The sequence below is a fragment of the Lathamus discolor genome, chromosome 2 (assembly GCF_037157495.1).
Source record: "Lathamus discolor isolate bLatDis1 chromosome 2, bLatDis1.hap1, whole genome shotgun sequence".
In the NCBI taxonomy this organism is placed as follows: domain Eukaryota; kingdom Metazoa; phylum Chordata; class Aves; order Psittaciformes; family Psittacidae; genus Lathamus; species Lathamus discolor.
Window position 1 is genome coordinate 53,099,052 of NC_088885.1, and position 22,142 is coordinate 53,121,193.

General features: G+C 38.4%; 1 protein-coding gene across 3 annotated transcripts in view; it reads left to right on the plus strand.

The window, feature by feature from the left end:
- The window catches only part of KMT2C (lysine methyltransferase 2C), a 194,876-nt gene that overhangs the window by 74,814 nt on the left and 97,920 nt on the right, over positions 1-22,142 (plus strand). For all 3 annotated transcript variants that reach the window (XM_065666832.1, XM_065666830.1, XM_065666833.1), the window contains 3 exons: positions 1,092-1,298; positions 4,328-4,467; positions 6,194-6,303. In XM_065666832.1, the coding sequence (XP_065522904.1) occupies positions 1,092-1,298; positions 4,328-4,467; positions 6,194-6,303 (457 nt within the window). The remainder of the gene's footprint in view (positions 1-1,091; positions 1,299-4,327; positions 4,468-6,193; positions 6,304-22,142) is intronic.

The following is a 22,142-nucleotide window of genomic DNA, read 5'->3' on the forward strand; positions in this document are numbered from 1 at the left end:
AAGTTTTCTCTTCCTCCCACCTTACTTCTTTCTACTCATCAACCCAACACAGAGTGTGCCAAACCCAAATGTGCCACCTTGGAGATGCACTGAAATGAATTTAATTGGGATCCAGGCAAAACCAAGCCTCTATTCCCTGAGGCATCTTTTTGGGGTCTTAGGGGCATAAATATGAAGAAAACAGAACTGCTCATTTAAGCATAAAAAAGTGTTAAATGGCCTTCTTTTAATGCAAACTGCATTAGTTGCAGAACTTCACATTTGAAGTTTGTGGATATGTTTATTATAGAAATATTTTTCAGTAGCTTCCATATGATGTGACACAAGGAGTGCTGTCAGAGCTGTCATTTCAGTGCTGTTGCTATGTTCTGCATGTTAAAACATAATTGCAAATGGCACAAGGGATATTGTTGCGGTCACAGTTCTGTAAATATAAATTCCCTCTAGTAAAACTTTTTGTATCATTTTGATTTTAAATATTGAAGTAAACAAGGATATTTGGATTTGTGTATGCTGTAAGCCCTGGTATGTGGGACTGTAGCCATTGCTCTAAGATTGTCACTGTTCCTTTTTTACCCCCATGTTTCATTAAACCTTTTGGTATATAGTTTTTTTACACTGCGTTACACATAAAATGCATGTGCTTACAGAAAGGTGTATGTGTAGTAATGTCCTAACCGCGGTCACAAAGACAGAGCTTTGCCTTTTCCATGATGGCAACACTGCGTTTTTTTAATGGGTGTGAGGTGTTAATCGAGTTCTTCCTCCCATTCTTTCCCACCCCCCCCTCCCCCTAATGCCTTTTAGCAAGCATGTGTCTAGAGATACAGAACTTTTGAACAAAAAAGGTTATAATTTGAATATATGTAGGGGTTTTTGTTAATCACACGCTTTTTGTTAACAAAAAAGTTCTTTTAATATAACTTTACATTAGCTGGAAATAGTGTTCTTGAATGCTGAGCTTTGATACCTGACAGGACTTGGGGAGCTTTTATTTATTTACATAAATAGTTAAATTAAAGTTGCTCTTTGATGGTCTATCCTGTGCTGCTTCCCTCCCCAAAAAGACATAATTATCTTCCCTTTCACAGCGAACAACTCTGCGCCTTTTGTTACTGTGGAGAACGGAGCTCATTAGGACAAGGAGACTTAAAACAATTCAGTCCAACTCCTGGGTACGTTGTCCCATGGAAAAACCAGCCTTTAAGTAAGAGCGAAGCCAGCGACAACACCGATGGAGCTTGTGAGAGAACTCCAAGGCAAAACTCAGTGCCGCGCAAACAGAGAGGACAGAAGAAGTAAGTCCATTCGACAGTAAATACTCGGGGTTTGTTCCATTTTGCATGAAGCTCAGGAAGCGTCTGTACAGATCCTGTACTGCAATACGCAAATAACTTGTGAAAATGTGGGTCATCAACATTAGTCATTTTGGGTGATGGGACCCAACACACAAGCTGTATAGCAATAGCTGGCTCTTCTATATTCTCTGCTCCTGCAATTGGAGTAAAAGTACATACAAAAGTAGAATCATAGAATGGTTTGGAAGGACCTTAAAGCTCATCCAGTTCCAACCCCTGCCATGGGCAGGGACACCTTCCACTAAGAGCAAGTTGTTCCAAGCTGTGTGCAGCCTGGCCTTGAACACTGCCAGGGATGGGGCAGCCACAACTTCCCTGGGCAGCAGCAGCCTTCTGTCACTTGGTATGTTTTGTAGACTGGATTTAGAAGCCCCTGCCCACCTTGTTGGAGGTTTTAATCCTACCCTCCAGAGCTGGCTCTTGTGTGGCATGGTGGTGTTGCAGGCACATAGCACGTGTTTCCTCCCCTTCAGAAATTTGTTTCATTGGCATGTTTCCCACCAAGGCAGTTTCAGCCATTGAAGGGCAGCCTCCCGAGTCCTCTTGGGTCAGTTCCACCTTTCAGGAGTTCCGAAAACCAGCAGGGAGGCACCCTGCTCCGCAGCAAAGCTCAGTGCAACACACGGTGTGTCTGGCAGTGGCGCTTGAGGTGTGACGGATCGGAGAAGCGCCTTTCCAACCCAGCCTGCGTTCGCTGCTACCCTGGGTACGGCGCTGAGGCCCCGCGGGTGGTGCTGGCCCCGCGGTTGCGTTCAGCGGCAGCCTATGAGGCGAGGGGCCTGCGGCGGGCGCGCTGGAGCCCGGGGATTGGCTGCGGGCGCGGAGCCGCCGCCAGCCCGCGGGGCCCGGCCGAGGCAGAGAAACAATAACGGGGGCGGCGGCGGGCGCGCCCGCCCGTGAGGTGGGGCCGCCTGAGGGGCTGCGGCGGCCGGGCCGTGCTGCTGTGCCTCAGAGCTGACCGGAATGGTTAATTATAGTGTTCAATGAACGCGGGTTCCGTCAGCTCTGTCGAGCTTGCCGTGCCTGGTGTGTTTGAAATTCGGCGCTAGGGCTGTGCTTACTGCTGGAGAGTTCGGTGTGTTTTGTACTTGCTGGTGTTGCTCAGGTACGCGGCGTGTGTTTATATAGGATGTCGGTGTTGTAAAAACGCACACCGTGTGACACCCATACGAAAGAAGTCTCGTTTCTTAGCTAATAAAACTACCTCTCCTCAGACAGTTCCTCTGTTTCGTAGGCACGTGGAATGCTGTTTGCAAAAAGGCTAAGTGCAGAAGATTGGGATAAGGTGGAGAGTGTTTGCAGTCAGTATGAATTTGCAGAGTAGATTGGGATGTTCTTTGGTTGGTTTAATCTTTTGAGAAAGCTTTCGTGTTAATGACAGTCGGGGTTTAGTTTTTTGCTTAATGTTCCTGTAAACCCCTGTGTATTGAATAACAGTTTGATGTTAGAGGTGGCTCCGCTGGCTGCTGGTGATGTCCAGGAACTGGGTTTGCTGAGCAGAATGGGTTAATGAAGGGCTTCGTTATGGGGAGTTTTAATGTTGATAGTGCTAACAGCTTTTGGGGTCTTTTTGATGTCCAGCTTCTGTCATGACACAGGTCATGAAGATACCATGTAATAACTGAAAACTTCTGAGATTTCCTGGGTGGTGCAAGGGGGATGCTGCTCTTTTCTCCCAAAGTTTTTTCACATATTTCTGAATGGCATTGCTGAAGTAAAGCATGTGTAGTTTTCAGGAAGGCACGGTTATCACAGGTAAAAATCCCAGTGCTTACTGTATCTCTTGGCTTATTGGCGATGGGTCATCTTTCACCATCTGTTTTTAGAGGTTAGAAGCAGGAGAGCACTCAGGAAAGAGAGGTGGTTTTGTGCTGTCTCAGTTCCAGAAACTGTGAAGTACCAGCAAACTTGTACATCTGATTTATTAACGTGGGAGAATAACAAATTTCAAAGAACCTTAAGAGAAAATGCAGCACCACCTCTGCTACCAACTGCTGAAGGATCAGAGATCAGGTGTCTTCTATGAGTAAGCCTAATGCACATCCTTAGAAGTCCAAGATGGTGGTTTTGCCTGCAGGAAAAAAATGAGGCAAAGTCCTAACTTCTGTGTTTTGTTTTGTTGTAAGGAGTAACCTGAGTTTTATTAATTGTTTTCTGTTGAGATTAGAATTTGGGGAACAAATTAATAAGGTTGTAAACTAGATCCTCCCTTATCAGCACACATAATCTTTGTTTCACTGGATTTTTCACTTGCACCCTCTTACTCCCACTTCTCTCCCATCATCCCCCTGCCCTTTTTCTTTCTTTTGGCATCTTGATGTCATTGGATAAATACTTATTTCTAAGCAGCTTTTTCACTCCTGTTCTGTTTTCTACCTCTCACCTCCCCCCCTCCCCTTACCTCTAGGCCCCTTACCTCTGTCCGTGGCAGTCTCCTTTGAGAATACTGCTAATTCTGCACCCTGGACCAGTTGTTCAGACTGCCCAGATTGAGCTGCAGCTGATGCTCGTCACTTACACCTTTCTCTTTTCTTCCTTTTGCATGTCTTCTTCCCCAGAGTGACACAGACTGCTTGCTCTTACCTAATTCTCCACTCTAAGGGTTGGGCAGGTTTTAATGTTATCAGACTGTACTGAGTTACCATCTGGGCTTGTACCGTGACAAAAGAAGTGCACTTCAAAAACAAAGAAGTGTGAAGAATTGGAAGAGAGCGGTCTGGGCAAAGGAGGGTTTTACCAAGTGCTTTTTTTGACTACTGAATAGCAACTTTAACTGACAACTTTGTTACTGGGAAAAATGTTATGCTAAAGTATGAGGAAGAAAGACTTCGTTAATGTTGATTTATATTTTATCATGTTTGAAAAATTGATACTGACTTTACCTGAGTTTTAGATCATTTACAAGTATTTAGCTAATTGAACAAAGAATGTGGTATCTTCTAAGTTTGTTTTTCTGCTCCCTGGTACAGATCTCGATCGAGTATAGCATCGTGTACAAGTGTAAGCACCCAAACTGCTTCTGACGATCAGGTTGTCAAATTCTGGGATGAACTCAGTTTAGTTGGCTTACCAGATGACATTGATGTTCAAGCCTTATTTGAGCCAACAGGTAAGATATAAGATATGTTGCTATCCTCCTTTTTTTCCATGCAGTAGTAGTGCTGTAGCTACAGAGACAGTGAGTGAAGCTTTTCTGCTGTTGGCTTTCTGTGCTCTGCTGTTTGTCAAGTGTTTGATGATGCTTTTGAGGCTTTTGCCGGTGTTACGTGGTATTTTTGCATAGTCTCCTCTCCAAGTACTGGACAGAATCATTGTCAGCTTGTATGGTTAAACATCTGTAACCTATTGCTGAATGGTGTTCAGGTAGTAATATCTTCAGTATCATGATTCTGTTTTGGGGAGAAAAAGAGAAAGAAATGACTCACAGCTTCATATAATTCTTAAAGTCCTAATCCTGTAAGCCTTACCTGATCTCCAGCTGTTAATGGTGGGGTTACTGGCAATAATGGAATGGAATATTTAAAGAGCAGTATTGCTAGAACAGTAGAGGCATAACAGACTTGCATGTTTCCAGTACCTGCAGGTTTTCTGTCAGAAAACTGGTTTGTCACCTGTTCTTTATTTTAATGGAACTTTTCTTTTTACTCAGTAATGAATTACTTTTTCAGAAAGCATCTATGTCCAAATGCTTTGATGCTGGTAGTCCTCTCATATATTTTGCTGCAAAAAATGGGAATACATTTGTGCAGTAACATAAATGTCATTCTTTCATGAGTGTGGAAACTAATTTCGTAGCCTAATTAAAAGCAAAACAAAAAGAAGTCTGGTTTTAAGCAGTTCTATTGTAGTATGGGTAGATGGAGGAGGTTATTAATCTGAAGATTTTTATTTGTAGACGAGACCTCCCAAGCCCTTACAGAGATTTTGGGGGGAGTTTTTTTTTTTGCTGAATGATTAAGTTGACCAAGAACCTAATTTCAACAGCTAATGTAAACCATCATTTCCAATCTAGTATAAGCTGTCACAGAATTTCTTTGAAAGTATGTATCATGTACATTGTTTTTTTTCCCAGAATTGAATTAGAAACTTATTTTAAGAGATACCTGTTGAGTTCTGCAAATTCTGGATTTCTAACAGTATTTCTCTGTGTGTTGTATTGACACAGTTTTCTCAGTTGTTTATATGGTGTTTCCGTTCATGCTGTATTTTGAATGTTTACAAGTTTTGTGTAGAATTCTGAGGCATTATATGAACATGTTCTACATGGACATGCAGATCTGTATCTGATCTTTGGGAATCATGAGTTAAGAGTACATACATAGACAAATTTTACCTACAGTGAAATACAAGATTAGATATAACTCTGTGTTTTTCACAGACTTTGTGCATAAAATCATAAAGTCCATAGAATCATGTACAACCCACTTGTCATTGCAAGATCAGGCATAGCATCATAGGATCACAGAATGGTTTGGGTTGGAAGGGACTTTAAAGACCATCTGCTTCCAACCCCGCTGCCATAGGCAGGGACACCTTCCACTAGAGAGGTTGCTCAAAGCCTCATCCAGCCTGGCCTCAGACAACTAGAAACGTTGTAAGAGGAAGGTGTGTTATGTATACAAGAAAATGGCGGTGTATTTAGTGTCTGATAGTAACTGCAATATATTCAATGTATGATGATAAGGGCATTAAATGTTGCAACAAGAAAAATGGGAGGAAGAGAGGCAGTTCATTTTATCTGGCAAGTATTTACTACTACAGCTAAGTTCCATGTTTACAGGAAGTGCTTGACAGAGTTCTACAATGAAAGCTTTTTTCCTTTCATACTGCATTAGGTCATTGCTGGGCTCATCACCGCTGTGCGGAGTGGTCATTGGGAGTCTGCCAGACTGAAGAGCAGCTATCGGTGAACGTGGACAAAGCTGTTGTCTCAGGGAGCACAGAAGTGAGTAAAAAGACTTGAATGCTCAAGCCAGTAAGAAGACGGGGAGTGGGGTTGAAAAAAGATAGTAGATAACGCAATACAAGGTATGATCAAAAATATTCACATGCAGATCCATGAGCTCACAGCTGTAATAAGCTTTCTTTGCACAGGTCTTCATGATAAAACCTGCAGTTGCAATTTATAAGAAAGGCTTATGGATTTGCATGGAATATGTCATTAATAGTTCTGAGGTGTAACTAGAGTGTAGGAAGTACTAGACTAACCTAAACAAAATACAGACAAAAGTAGATTTCAGATTAGCAAGTGCCCCACTAGGTAGAGGAAATACTTATTTTGCCAGTTTATGTTCTGAAATGATATGACTCAAATATAGTAAAAAAAAGTCTCACTTTCATACCAGTTTCATATAGGAAACCTAGTATTTACTACAAAGCCTGTTTTTACTTTAAATATTGATAGAAATACATCTATAAATATCTAGTCTTTTAATTTGAAATGGTAATTTTTTTTTGGAAAGTAGGTACCTTTGAAAAGGACAGACTCCTTCTGGAACCATATTCTGATAGCATTTTGAAATAATGAAAAGACCTATTTCGCATTGGTTTTACCACTTGTAGCTGTATTTTTTGGCATTATTTAATAATGTCTGGTAGATTATTTGAGTAATTTTAGGGTTTTTCTGTATTAGTCAGACATGCTATCACCAAATACGTGTAATTTTTGATGGTTTTCCCAGGGTCATGCTTAGACTTATTTTTGACTTGAGTCTTCATGGTTTTCATGCGTTACTTTAAAATAAAGAAACGATGCAGTAAATGTATTACTAAATGTTCTCCATTATGTGCACTAAAAAGCTGCTTTAAATCAGTCTGTCAATACAAGCCACGTAATGCAGCTTTCCTGCACCTTCTACTTTTACTCATTTGCTTTGAATAAGTTGATTTCTGTGTATCTGCTTTCAAAATAAGTCTTCAGAATGAATGAAACTGACAATATTAAGTTCTAAATGAGCTTGAAGATAAGAAAACATTTTTGTCTGTGTGTAAAAAAGTTCTAAATCAAAAGAACAGCCAAAATTTGTTACTTTTTTGTTTCTTCCCTTTTTTTTTTTTTTTTTTTTTTTAATCTGACTGCTGAGTAGTTTTTGTCTCCTTGGTTTTTGTCTGCTGGTGATGGCTTTGTAGTCATTTTGTCATTGGATTATTCCAATCTATAGTAATTTTCATTTTAATATTCTTGTTTCTAACCGAAATCCTTGCTGAAGTGGTTGAAGCTTGTATTTTGCTCTTTTGAATTTCATCCTGTTTTCATTATTTCGGTTCTGTTTCTGTACCTTTCTCTTCCCCAGTGCCTCAGGGTGATGGTGCCTCACCTCCATGTCCTCAGGACGTTTTCGGTTTTGTTTAAGTGTTCATAATGCAAATATTTAAATAAGAATTCTTGAAGAATGCCACATTTCTCTGGTGTGATAGTTCCTATTTCAGCCCTGTGTTTTCATGTGCTACTCTGTAGCTTCTCTACTCATCTTCTCAAATGCTGTGAACTATTTTAAGGTACCGCTGTTGCATGTTTCAGTGCAGTGCAGAGAGATAAGTTTCAGTCCAGTGCCATTCTGCATACTTTCTAGTGAGTCTTTGCTGAAACCATTGAGTAACTTTGTTTGCTGTAGTGCAGCAGTTGGCCAGCAAAGAATTGTGTTGATTTGGTTGTTCTCTTTTATCCTTCTTATGATATTCCCTGGGAGAGCAGAGTAAAAGTGCAACTGTAATTGATTCTATAGGAATAGCAAGATGAAGTGTGATGTCTTTATCCCCCCAATCACTCCAGGGAATTTTTTTGTTTTAGGTTTGGTGTTTTTTAGTTTTCAAAAATAAGAAACAAACTCTTCCGTAGCTCTCTGTTCCTGACCGCAGAACAGCAACGTGGGGGTTGCTCAAAGAGTTTACGTATAACTGATCTGGAGCCCAAGTAATCCTGTATTTGCTTGAGTTCAGGCTGTAGTGCTTGGTAATAATTTTTCCACTGCTTTTTAACTTGTGACTAAGCTAAAGAAGACACAAAAATGTACAAGGTGCTGGTTACCCTGTATGATAGTGGAAAAGCTTAAGGGAGATATTTATGTGACGCATCTTCAAAAGTTTGAATTGAAGGTATAGCAATTACTTTATGTTTTCATGTTTGCAGCTGCTTGTGCTTTGCTTTTGGGCTTCTTTCTAATGTGATGTAACTGCATCTTAAAAGAAGGTTCCTATTTCAATGTTCTGAATACTGTTGGCAATGCAGATTCAAATATGTGCTTAGGGCATACAGAAAAATGGTTCAAATGAAAACAAGCTGTATGCTGTTTCCTCTACTTGCCACCAGATTTGCTTTGGGTTTTGTTGTTGTTGTTTGCTTGGTTGGGAATTTCTGTCTTCTTGGAAAACCCTCTGGCAGGACATGGGTTTGTAATGCTGTCTGCAGCATTGCCATCTCTCCTTAGCTGGGAAAATACGTTTTCTTTCCCTTATGTTTGTGTACAAATTAATTTTTGAGATAAAAAACTTTTTCTTGATAGTATAGTCTGTTGGTTTAGGTTTCCTAATTTGTGGAGAGCATTTTGAGGCTGTTCTTACCTTGAGGGTCTCTTTAATTCCTAAGTTACATTCATGTTTCTCATTAGTTAGGCTGTCTATTGTTTGCCAGTCCGTTTTAACTGGATATGACAGTGTTTCTTATTACTCTGTTTACCAGTTGAGATGTCCATTGGGCTTCACTGAACTTGTGATTGCATTAGAAAAGCTTGTGTGGACGTATTTCAGTGACCTATTCTGAAGCATGTATGTTAATTCATTTTGGTTTTCTTCTTGGACCATGTTTGATGAAGGTTTAAAATACAGTACTACAGAGTATACGTGCTTGTTTCACAAAACACCCTGCTTTACGTGTTCTTCTTCAGTTCTTTCTTCTGATTCAGTCATTTTAAAGGCCTGGCAAAGACACCTGACCGGTTTGTTACATGTACTTTTCTCTAGACATGGTTGGATTCTTTGAGAGGCAAACCCAAGACTTTAAAGTCATTTAATATTAATGAGTGCACAAACATACATCTGTATCTGTGAGGTGTTAGAAATCTTGTGCCTCATGTTGTTTTGTAGAAACTGAAAAGGAAAAGCTGCAATGCACAGTTAAGGTGGTAGGTGTGCTTTTGCCCTTGCAGCTGGTATAGGTGACTCGTTTGATCTCATTGCTTGTCTTGCTTGCTTTGCTTTGCTTAGCTCAGCAAGTAAGAGTCATGGCTTTTCTCAGAACCATTCTCCAGTTTAAAAAGATACCAGGAAGAACTGGTGATCCAGGTGACAAGCATAGTGTCACTGCTTTTCTCAACGCCACTCATAAGAATTCACATACTTGTCTCTGGAGCTTTTAAAGTATGTAAGTTAAAGAGCCTGAACACCCAGACCTGGCAGTTACTTCCCTCACTGCTTTAATAGGTTTTTGTGGGATTTTAGAGTAATTCTGTTTAAAGTTTTGAAAAAAAAAACCCCACCCAAAAAAACCAACTCTTTGGAATATAGAGGGGTAAAAAAAACTTCCAGTGATTTTCTTGATCTAGAACTTAACTAAATTTTCTTATAATTCATAAGTGCTCTACTCAGTACATAAATCACCATAGTAAAGGAGCTGTCATATTATCAGGTTTATGAAGGTAGACTTTTATCAGCAAGGTGTTTCTCTAGATATTAGTGGTAAGATGCAAAGATGGTATGAAATGAAGAGTAAGATAAACTAAGCAAAGGAAACTGAGCAGAAATCAGAGTTTTTGCTGAAAAGTAAAACAGATGTGGGCAAGTAGAGGTTTCTGCTTTTTCTTATATTTCTAGCTTCAGTCTTACTCTTTCTTAACTATTCTGCTTTTTGCTATTTGAAAGTGTGAACTTACTGATATTATCATTTAAAATGGAGGCCTTTGGGGCTTGTATCTGCTCAGCTTTTAACAAGAGTGGTTTCTGAAGTATTTTCAGTTAATTTTAAATAGTGCTTTATACTTTATTTTACGTGTATTGAGTAGATGGCTGTTTCTTTACTTGTCTGCTGTACATTTTCTAGACATAGCTCTCCTGTATGCTACGAAGTCCCAAATAAGGTGGGCTGCCTTTTCTCATAGTATGTAAGTAACTCAATTCAAGAAGTGGAATGAAGGAAAACTCAGTACATAATGTTTTAACCACTTTTGAACAAACTGTACACAAGAAAGGAACGTAGTAGTAACTTTCCCAGCCAGCTTTCTCTTCTGATAAGATATAAAAAGCAGTTTACAAGTCGGGAGACTTTGTCTAGGATACTAAAGTCAAAGAAAACAGTATTGTGGTAACTAAGAACGAGGTTCCTATCTACTTAAAGTCTGAATAGGGGAAAACATGGTAATAATGAAATGTCTAAAGCAGTCATTCCAAATACTGGATTACTCTGTTTCCATTGGATAAAATGTGGATTAAATTCTGCATAGCTCTTTGCATATTTATCTACTTCACAGCTTTTATTTTTCCAGTAATAGTCAAGTGTTTCTTTGGGACCAAACTCTTGCAGCCAGACAGCTAAAAAACTGCTGTAGTCTTCTCCCACTCCTCCTTTGTTTTTCTTTAGTTGTACAGAGAGAAGATACTGCCCTGATTAAGGCAGCTGTTTTCAGCTCCTGCCGGGTTTCTGCAGCCAGTGTTTGGCATGTTATCATTGCTAAGAACTGTAGGAGTTGTTGCGTTGCACAGAGGCCAGCTAATCAATACTATCTTGCCTTGTTCCATGCTCAGACTAATCTGCTGTTTTGACACTCCTCTCTCCTGTAAACGCTTTTCACATGGTAACTCAATCTCTGAGAAATTTTTTCTTAAGGCAGCGTTCCTGTGAATGCTGTCACCAGAGGCAGGAGATTGTGCTGTTTGTAGATGTTTCCAAGTTGGGGCAATGTTACAAGGCTTGCATATTAAGTATCTCACACAAACTGTTTCTTAAAGCCCTTTGCATCTACTGTTTTTATTTCTTTGCTCAAGACTCAATTCTAGCATGATGCTTACCATCCTAAAAAATAAACTGATGGAAAAGTCAGGGAACATTTAAAATTATTATGGGTTTTTAAAAGTGTTTGTCCATATTTTGAATGTATTTTCACCCCTCAGCCTCAGTACTCTTCTTACCTTGTTGAGACTGCTCTATGTTTTTAGTGGTTCATGTAAGTTTACTTGTGCTGCTTTAAGCTGAAAGCCGATTATGCTAAACGGGTACTTCCTTCTGTTGTTCCTTTTATATAAAGATAACCATCAGCATCTTAATACACTATGAACTTCATACTCTGTAGAGGCTTGTGCCCATTTAGCTGTAGCAAGTTTTTAGCTAGTTCTACTGTTTGTCAACATAAAAGCTGTGTTTGGATGACAGAATCCTCAACATAGGGATGGTGTTGGCTTCGTATGTCTCAACAGAGCTGAATGGAGCACGTAGCAGTGTCTTTTTTTTTTTTTTTTTTTTACATATATATATAGAGAGAGAGAGAGAATGCAGGATTTGCAGTTCCTAGGTTCTCTAAAAGCCCCTTCCCTTTTCGTTATTGGAAGAGGTGGTAATTCCTAAAGCCAGGGAAAAATGCATAAAGAATATCATATATTATAATTCATACTGTTGCTGGGTAGAGTCCCCTCCATTTGCCTGTTTTTCAAGGAGAAGCGTAACAACATACTAAATGAACAGCTCTGGCGTTCAGAAGTTGCTCTCTCAACTGTTGAGGTTTTTTATGATACTTTTGCACGCACAAGGCACTTGGCTTCTCTTCAGCTCCCTTGCTGCAGCTTGGGAGTGACTACCTGGCTGTTCCTTAGGTGTGGCTTTGATTTTATCTTAGTGAGGTTTTTTTCCTGTAGTTGCTTTTGTCTTGCAACTGAGGAAGGAAGTACTGCAGGAAGTATTTTTCCAAAATAACAGCTCTACCTTTTGTATGGGTTGCTCTGTCTCGGAGAATTCTGGCAGAGAGTGCTAGAAAAAGACAGGAATAGCGATGCATATCTCATTTAAAAGGCACTTCATATGCTTTTGGTCAGTTTAGTAGTTTCATTCAGTACCTAGCATGTTTCAGAAGTACGTAACAGTTCAGTCGGGGAGGCCATGAGGTATTTCAGATTTCCATGAACTTCACTCTTGCTATTTTAGAATTACTCTTGAGATCTCTATAGCCATTTCCCTGCTGATGATGACAAGTTTTCAAGGAAAGATGTGTAGTGACTAAGCATACAGCTTTGGTAGTGTTTTAACACTGTAAATTATCTTCTGTTAATTACTCTATTCCAGAATGGTTTGAATTTTGATCACCTAAAGCCAGGTCATCTGTGTCTTGGAAAATTTAAATCAGACCGTTCTTACGGCTTGATGATGACATCAGAAACGCTGTCAGTTATTTTGTAACTGTATTTTCTGAGTTCTGCAAAGCAGCTATGCTATCTTAAAATTATCATAGCTGGTTTTGCTTTACTATGTGTTAATTCTGCTGGAATGCCATTTTACACCGTAAGTGATGTCAGTACCATTTTGGTAAACCATTGTTCAGGTTCAGAAGCTGCCATGGCATCTGTATGTGCATTCGGTTTTTTGCAGGTCCAGCAGTTTAAGAACAGATATTTGCCTGCTTTTTAAGATCTACAACTTAATTCTCATTAATATTGTCACATGAACAGTGATTAAAGTATGCTTTCGTTTGAACCAAAAGAAGCTTCATCATGATGTACTGTTGTTCCTTTACATCATTGTCCTTTAGGAGTTGTTTGAAAAGTATACATCAAAATAGAGGAACCAGGCATAGGAAAGACAGAGAACAGGCAGATAGAAGAAGGAATAGGCTGACATTTAAAATTACTAGGATTATTGAAAAATTCACCCTTTCCTGTTTTCTTCTCGCCTATAATCTGGCTCTAGGAGCCAAAGCAAAAAAAATGTAATTTAATATGCTTTATGCAAAAGCATAGCTTTTTTGCCCAGTAGTTATTTTTAATTCCATAGCCACTTTTGCGAAATTTTAGTGATTTTTTGGTTTCAAGTTATCCAGTGGTATTTTGTGCATTCTGTTTTTTAATCTGCAGTGAAATGCAGAACAAAACCCGCTAAACTGTTGTTCTTACAGATAAAGAATTTTGTTCCCTATCAAAACACACCACCTTTAAAACTATGGAGTTTAGGACTCTGCTTTCAAAAGAGAGTTTTCAGTTTCCCCAGTTGTCTCATAGACCACGTTTTCTAGCACAATATAAAATACATTTTTCAATAACCCTCCTGGTACTTAAGAAAATGAAATAATACTTAAAACTGAGTAAACGTGAGTCAAGGACTTCACACTTCTCATACGTTTTTTGTAATTATTTTGACACATAAAGTATGGGTACCTTGGGGTCTAATAAGACTGCACACTTGTGTGTGGATCTTCAGTGATGTCTTTAAAAGTTTGAAAGGATTACTATGAAGTAGAGCGTGGCCTGTCTGAATAGCGTGATCATGAGAGGCAATGGTATGCGGAAGAAATGTGGCTAATGTATAGATGTAACACTTCTGATGAAAGAGGTCTGAAATAGATGTTAATTTTGAATTTTCCGTTTGTTGAGAAAGAAAACTTCATTTATTTTCCTAATGTTCCTGATGTAATTGTTCCTCTCTTATGAATACTTTGATACTTGAGTAAGTCTTGTGTACATTAGTGAAGGAGAGAATGTTTATAAGTGTTGATTGTGATAGCCTAATTGAGGCTTGTTGAATGAATAGCTGGTCTGTGCTTTTTCTTGTTGGATGGATTAGTATTTCAGATTTGGCCTATCTGATGTGAGATATGCTATCATCAATAAGTAACTTTCCAAGTCAGCCAGCCAGTGAAAAAAATAAGGGGATAAAAGATGAGGTATTAAGCTGAAACTATTTAATTAAAGAGTTGTTTCAAAAATAGCCTGATAATTATTAAGCTGTCTGACTTTGGGCCTATCCAAAATTTAATTTTAAAGAAATACATAGTTTTTCATTTATTCTGCTATTATTTAACATTTTTACTAGTAACATTCCAGAAAAGCTAATACTATGCTTTAGTGTATTAAGGTCTTTGGAATTTTTATGAGTGGAAAAGTCTTAGTAGAAATGTGAAAAAATACTTACTTCAAGGCTATATGACACAGCCCCAATTTAGCATTTTTTAAAAATTAGCATCTCAAAAAACAGAAGACATTCCTTTCTTTAGAGACATAAACCACACTGTCCTGTTTATCTGCTAAGATACAGTAGGGTATCAGTGCACCGAAAATGTTGGTATTTGATTTGGAGCCTTTTCTAGGCAATTGTTTTGTGTATTTGAGTCTTAACAAGTGCAAGTACTTTAAAGTGTCTTTTCAGTCTAAATAGTAGTTTCTGGTTTCATAGCATGTTATCATCATGATTCTGACCTATTGATTAGAAAAAGGAGCACCGGATTATGGGAGACCAGTTCAGCTGTATTTAGTTTTTGTATCATCTTCGAGTTGATTCTGTTTACAAGAGGAAGGCAGGCTTCAATTTATGAACCGCATTTTGGAGAAGCATTTGTCTTCTCAGATGAAAGAGAAGAAAAGATTACATTTTTAAACTTTTTTTTGCAATTTTTCTTTTGATTAGCTTTGTCCTGAGCCTTCTGTGAAATAACAGCTGTGTTTGTATCCCTACCTGTTTGTTTACAAGTATATGAAAAAGACCCCAATCCTATGTGTTTGTCTGCATAACAAGTAGTATTGTCAGTACACATTATAACTCACTGATTAGAGGGAAACTGTGGCTTGTTGCTTCTTTGGTCCCTAAGAAATAAGTGCTAGAGCTTAACCCCTGCCAGCTGTTGCAGTGAAACAGTGTATTCTAATGCATACATTTTAGGTTTAAGTAATTAACTTTGTTCAGAGTGAGAAAGGATTTCTTATAAACTGACAGGTTTTTCTGTTTTCTGAATACAGTTTCTCTGACTTCATTGCCTGGTTACCTTGCAATTTTGCAGACCTGAACAGAAGCGCAATGTCTTTTCTGGCAGGCAAATCTACATAAATGATCTTTCCCATAATAACTGGATTTCTGGAACACAGCAGCAAATGAGGAGGGAAAAGACTTAGGTTACTTAGGCAGCACAAGGCATCTTTCCTTAAGACTCTTTGTGTGGTTTCCTCTAAAGGGAAACGTTTGATTTTTCAGCCTCACCTATCCCTTTCTCTCTTCTGCTGCAGTGGTGCTGCTGGTTTCCTCCTGTGGTGCCAGGAGGCTGCTCTGTGGGAGCTCACCCTCAGAGCACTCCCTTGGCACTGAAGTTGGAAAGCAGAGTAAGCCTTAGAGTTTTCGGTCTGTGGGTTTTTTCAAGAGGATTGCTTTGAAAAATGCACCTTTCTTGAACTCCAGATGTTGAATAGGAGGGTGCTAGAATCAAGGGAGAGAGATTGTTGCTACAGAGACATTTCTGAGAGGGTTTTGATGCTGAATAGACGATAGGCATTGCAGATGCTAAGGGCAGTCTGTGAGGTGTAGGAAGCAGACAAAACGGACTTAGGGGCACAGAAAGAGAAGCAGCAATAGCCCAGCAATGAAAGCCGAAAAGCCTAGCTGAGGAACATGAAAGGGCCTATGTTCCTGAAGGAATTTCCAGTGCAGGTTTCCTTTATTCAGTAACATTCAGTGAAATAATGTACTCAAAGCTCTGAAGTGAAATTGTTCAGTGTGTGTTCCAAACTGGTGAAGTGTGTTTCACAAAGACCTTTTCTTCCTTTTTGCATGACTTGAGTAGAAAACACTTTTTTCATAATACGCCCAAAGAAATTCTCTATATTCTTCTTTCTCCTTTCCCCCCGGGTGTCTGTCTTAAATGTTACTCTGAGCATTAAGGCAGTGACATACTAGCTCACACTGAGGTGGCATGCTGTTGCTGGGCATTTCATCTCAAGATTTTATAATCTATCTATACCAAGTTATTTTGGGGGCATGTGTGTTAAAACCAGGGAGAACCTGATCTCTGAAGAGCAAAGAAAGCCCATGAAAGGAAAACAGCACTGTCTTTTAAATCAAGATTGTACCTTCTTTCTCAGCTAGGGCTTTAGTTTGCTGGTGGGACTGACCCATTTTGGTGCTTTGTTGTAGAAAATGAGAATACAGATACTTGGGCTCTGTCTTTTTCCTTTCTTCCTATGCTCAGCAGCAGTAGTGTAATCCTTCAAGGTCTACAAGAGAAAGAATATGACAGTACAATGCCCCCAAATTTTAAATGTGGAACAAGGAAATAATAAAATGTTCTTTTAAAAATCTATGGAAATACTTAAACATTTATTTAAATTATTATCCCATTATTATATCTATGAAAAAAGACTAGTCTGTCTTTTGTAGTTAATATTGGTTAGTTTTAGTCAAGGACGGGTCCTCATTATGCTTTGAGTAGTACAGAAATAAAAAGGCATCTTCCTTGCCTTCAGAAGCGTGCTCATTAAAAGATAACACTTAAATAAAAGGAATAAATAGTTCAATGGGACAAGTTGTAGGTATATTTGCTGAGCTGTAGTGTTGCTTGGGAAGTGTTAGACAATTGACTTCGGTTTTGTAGCAGTTTCCCTTTTAAACAGTATTTTATTTAAGCATGTCTTTTAAACCTTTTAGGGATGTGGGCCACATGCTTTTTTGAATGAGAACTTTAAAGTTCAGACTTTTTTATGAAATTCAGTTATAAAATGGTTTTGATTATTCCAATCAGAAAGAGTCCCAGTAATACTTTTCCTGCTAATGTAAATTATATTATGGATTTTCATTTGGGGTTTTCACCCATTCTCAAAATGATCATACAGGCATATTTGAATTTAAAACTCAGGAGTTCTCATATCAGTGTGTCAGCATCAGTTTGTTTTTTAGGCAGTTGGCTGAAAACTACTGCTGAGATTGGTGTACTCAGCAGCTTGCAAAATCAAACCATTAGCAAAACGTAGTTTTGAACTCCCTGAAGATTTTGTTACTGACCTCCATTAGTGTAAGTTCTGCCCCAGAGTTGCAGATTGAGCATAAATATTACAGGCATCAGTACGAAACAGTGCCATTAATGCAGGTGTCCTTGAGTGTTTTTTAATAACATGGAACAAATCACGTGTGAGAGAGACATCTTACGAACCTTTGCAAATGTGGGCCAATGGCCTATCATGTATGAGTGCGTAACACTCGGGGATAAATGCAGAAAACTAGCATGAAAGCCATTTTTTCTAGTGATCTATGCTACTACTGATAATCATCTCTTTATGTGGGAAAACTAATATTGTTTATTTTCATTTGTATAATTGTCGTCCCCATTCTACAGGACTGACCTGGGTGGTTGGCAGTGCAGAGTCTGCTGCCACTAATGAACCTGTGGGTGTTCCATGAATCATAGTCATGATTAATATTAATAAACAGAACCCTTTTAAATAATACTAATAGAAGAACTGATGAAGTGGCATGTTCTCAAATCAGCACTGCCTGTAAGGTTTTTTGTTGGTGTGTTTTTTCTTCAGTGTTACTATTGTATTCATTCAAGGAAGCCATGTTCCTCTTCAGTACAGTGGGAAGGGAAAGTAACTGTTAGGAAATAAATAAATATATACTTGCTTCCTGGAGCATCTCACATTGATAAAACAACTTGATACACTGTAAATATATTGCAGTGATACAGTCTCACTTCAGATACCATTAGAATTCATGTATTCAATCTGTAAGCTAGCCAGATTTTTTATGAAGCTGCAGGTATTTCCACATCTAGCCTTCTCACTTCCGAGTTTCAATTCATAAAATAATATTTCCTTAGTTTTAAACAGTTTTCTTCCTCTCTGCTTCTGTGTGAAATTGCCTTGCAGAGAACTGGGAAGAGTAGCAGATTCTGCAGAGTAGATCTTGAATCTGGATCTAAATAGACTGCTGACAAATATCCAAGCAAATACTGGGTTTTTTTTTTTCTTTTCAATCACAGCAGGTTGTTATGATAGTATAAGGTATTGTTTGTAGGGTATTTCCAGGGAGATGTGTTGACAAATCATAAACCTTTGAAAACAACTAGAAACTTTTAGAGAAATAATCCAAGAAGACAGTTCAGTTGCTATCATTATTCTTCGGGCTTTTTGAAGAAAATGCTCATTTTCCAAAATGTAAATGTATTTGAGATGTTGAATAGGCAAGAGCTTCAGGTTTTCCAAATGTCATACCAGGTGAGGTGTTTTTTTTTTAATGAGAGCAACTTGAAATAGATGGTGAATTGTTGGGAAGACTGTTAGCATCACACATCCATCACATCACACTATGCCTTGGGCATCTCTAGAATGTTTGCTTTCTGTCAGATGTAAAATATTGTGATGGATAAATCCCTCAGTAAAGGTCAGACCTGGCAGCAATGTTCACTCATCTGAGAAACTAAAAGGTCAGAATACTCAAGATTCTGGTAAGACTGGAAGCTGAGCATCACAGTAACATATGGTTGTACTTCCACTCTTAATCTTATGTGAACCTGTTGTGTTTGATACTTCTGGAAGTTTGTTTCGGTAGGAGAGTGTACTGTTACAGTCTTACACAACAGTTCAGTGTCTTTCAGCCTTCAGCTGAACTCCTTTAATCAAAATAAATCCATTTTGTGGTAAACCATCTCTTGCCTTTTGGCTGTTTTTTAGTAAAGTATTCTTCCTAGTACTGTGACAGCATTGTTATCTTAACACTACCATGGAATTAAGATGATCATCTGATGCTCAGATTTCCAAGCCATCAGATAAAATTGGTTTTAGGAAACAGTGGTTGTTTAAACCATCTGAGCAATCTTTCTAATGCTACTGGATTACTCACATGAATTAGCTGAGCCGCCTGTTTTTGAAGAGTTTCTTTCTAGATGATTATGATTATTAAGCCTAGGAACCACAGTGAAGTTGATGTGCCACTGTGTTAGGATTTGTACTGTGGATTTACAGCCTGGTCTGTGTGCAGTAGCAATTTTCCAATGTGCTGTCCAGAGCATACTGCAGAACCAAAACATGAGTCTCAATCTCAGACTGGCTCCTGCTTTTTCTCCAGGCCCGTGTCTTTTTTGTTGATCCAGATTATTTCCCCTTCAGTAGTTCTGATTATTATTTCAGTGTGGTTTTACTATTGATAAAGGAATAGAATTTCCCCATATTAAACATCATGAGAAAAAGCTTGCAGGAAATTATTCTAGTCCTAGTTTAGCTGTAACTAAATAAGAATAAATATAGCAAAGCCTCCTTGGTCTGTCATTAGGAAAAGCGTTATGAAGAAATAGGACTGTGCTTTGTTTAACTGTATTCCATATATGAAACAAAAGTGTAAGGTAATTGTACCTTACTCCTTAAAGAGTCTAAGAAGCCTGTTACACATAATAACATTAAACCCCACAGAACCTTGTAGTGGTGAAAAAGAATTCTAGTCTGAATGAGACCATGTGGGAATTGGTACTGGAGCAGAAGTATGTACATTTACTAAGGGAGTCTATGACACATAAAGCATAACGTTATTTCCTGACAGTTTTTCCCCTTTGATGGCACTAATATAATTAAGAGCAATGGAAGTATTTAGAGGAAAACTGTATACTGTTATAAACCATTCTTTTTTTAATTGAACAGCTGTAATTTCTACCAATGGAGCAAACTATATTATAAGAAAATGATTATTAGTTTAAAATGCAAAGTTAAATGAATGCAAAATTAACAAACAGATGGCGAAGAATTATTGTGTTTTATTTTACTCCTGGGTAAAAGGGCTCATGCATGATTGTAAAAATGTCATCACACTTCGTAAACCTGAAAGCAAACAGAATTTGCAGTTGTGCACATCTGTTTTGGGACACTGCTAAAGGGTTAGAAGAATCAATGTTGTTTTCAAATAAGGGTATTCATCAAAAGGATATCATTTACTTAACAGTTATGGCTTCTGCTAAGCATCAGACTTAATGTTCTGTGGAATTCATTACAAAATTTGGCAGCTTTTTTGTTCGCAAGCTACTGAGGCAGCCTGCTGCAAAATGAACCGATCAGCCCTGTTGTCATCCTCCCCTCGTCGAACCCCAGAAAACAGCTGAATTACCTGATAAATATTTGACCAGCAACTTCAGGGTTGTGAATTCTAGGTCAGGATGTTGCACTTCTTGATGCTTGCCAAAGGAGTGTCAATGATGAAATAGGATGGAAAGTCAAGGGGCTTATTTGTTTATTTCAGCAGCTAGTGAATTAAAGAAAAAAGATTATGTAATATTGGGGATACCATGTTTTGGGAGGAGGAATGGGAGAAATATGTGTGACTAATTTAGTCAAATTGAAAAAAAACCCTGAAAGCACCAGCCAGATAAAACATGTGAAGCTTTTATTAGTAAAGAAATTATATTAATGTTTCAAGCTGGTAGTTTCAGAATATGCCATCTAATTGCTTGCTTTGAGCTCAATTTACAAAAATTAGAGAACTGAAGATGTAGGATTTTGTTTACGATGACTCTGTGCCATTTGGAGAGTGTAATTTAGGAGCAGCCAAGGAAATAGGAATTATGAACAACAAGGTACTGATTGCAGTCAGTGGGGAAGGAATACTAAGGAGGTGCTCACTAATGAGGAAGGTATTAAGGACAGGAAATTCTTGTATTTTTTTTATGTCTGTACATAATCCAGAGTTCCCTGTCACCCCATCCTACTATGACCTTGTAAATTAGTTGTATCACTGAGTATATATAGTGACTTTTGCTGACATGAACTTTCTGTTAAACTGAGTTAATACATCTACAAAATCCTCTTTAAAACCCACATTATTAAGACTATAAAATCAAACACACAAAGTTAGGACAGGCCAGAAGACAGGTTGTCTGCACACAGTTAATATCGTTTGCACACAATTAATATCCTTTTGTGTAGCCTTGATTATGCAGTCTTTAGTTATGCGATCACATGCAGAATAGCTAGTGCCTAGCTCAGTCCATAGGATGGGCATTGATGTCTTAGTAAAAACCTCTTCAATGTTATGTTTTTTCATTGTTGTTCAATGTGTAGGTATGTAGACTAGTCAAATGCTGCTGAAAGGAAAGAATTACTCTTCTCCACGTGAATTTTTCTGTAATGTTTCTTCTGTAATAAATACGTGAATGACTTATCTATAAATTTTTCCGAACAGCAGATTTATATAGCCTTTATCTACATCTTAGGCTACATTTTTCCCAAGAGAAGTTGATTTTCTTCCTTTGTTTCTTTTACTTTATCTCTCTTTTTTTTTAGTGTAAAAATATCTAATATCTAACTTGGATGGCAAATTAGAAAGTTTAAAAAATACTCAGACTTAAAAAACTGCTGATACAGCAGTTCTTCATTCTGTTGGAGTTGAGTGCACAATCTTTGCAGAAGTCAAGACTGTATTTTGGGGGGGTGGGGGGAGAAGGAGGGGAATGCAGGCTTTTAACAGTAAGGTTGAGGACTAAAAAACTTTATTTACCCTGCCCAATATCATAAAGGAGCTCTATGAAAGAAGTGAAACTAGAACTTTTACAGGTCATCATCAGCCCTTGAACTGTCATCCCTGCCCTTCCTCAGCATCCCATCTCCATCCATGTTTTTTCCTCTCAGTCTCATCTGCTTACACAGTGTAGTTAGTCCCTGTTGCCTCTTTGACCCATAGTTGTCACTCTGCCTGTGTTCTGGGTACTCTCATTCCCCAGACGATTTAAGTGACAGTAGTATCAAGATCCTTAGGCACATCTGCTTTCCATTCTAGTGGTTTACTGTGCTTTGGCTTAAGAGTTTTTATTACAGACTTCCTCTCTCTAATCCTTGTCAGACTGAAGCAGTCTTTGT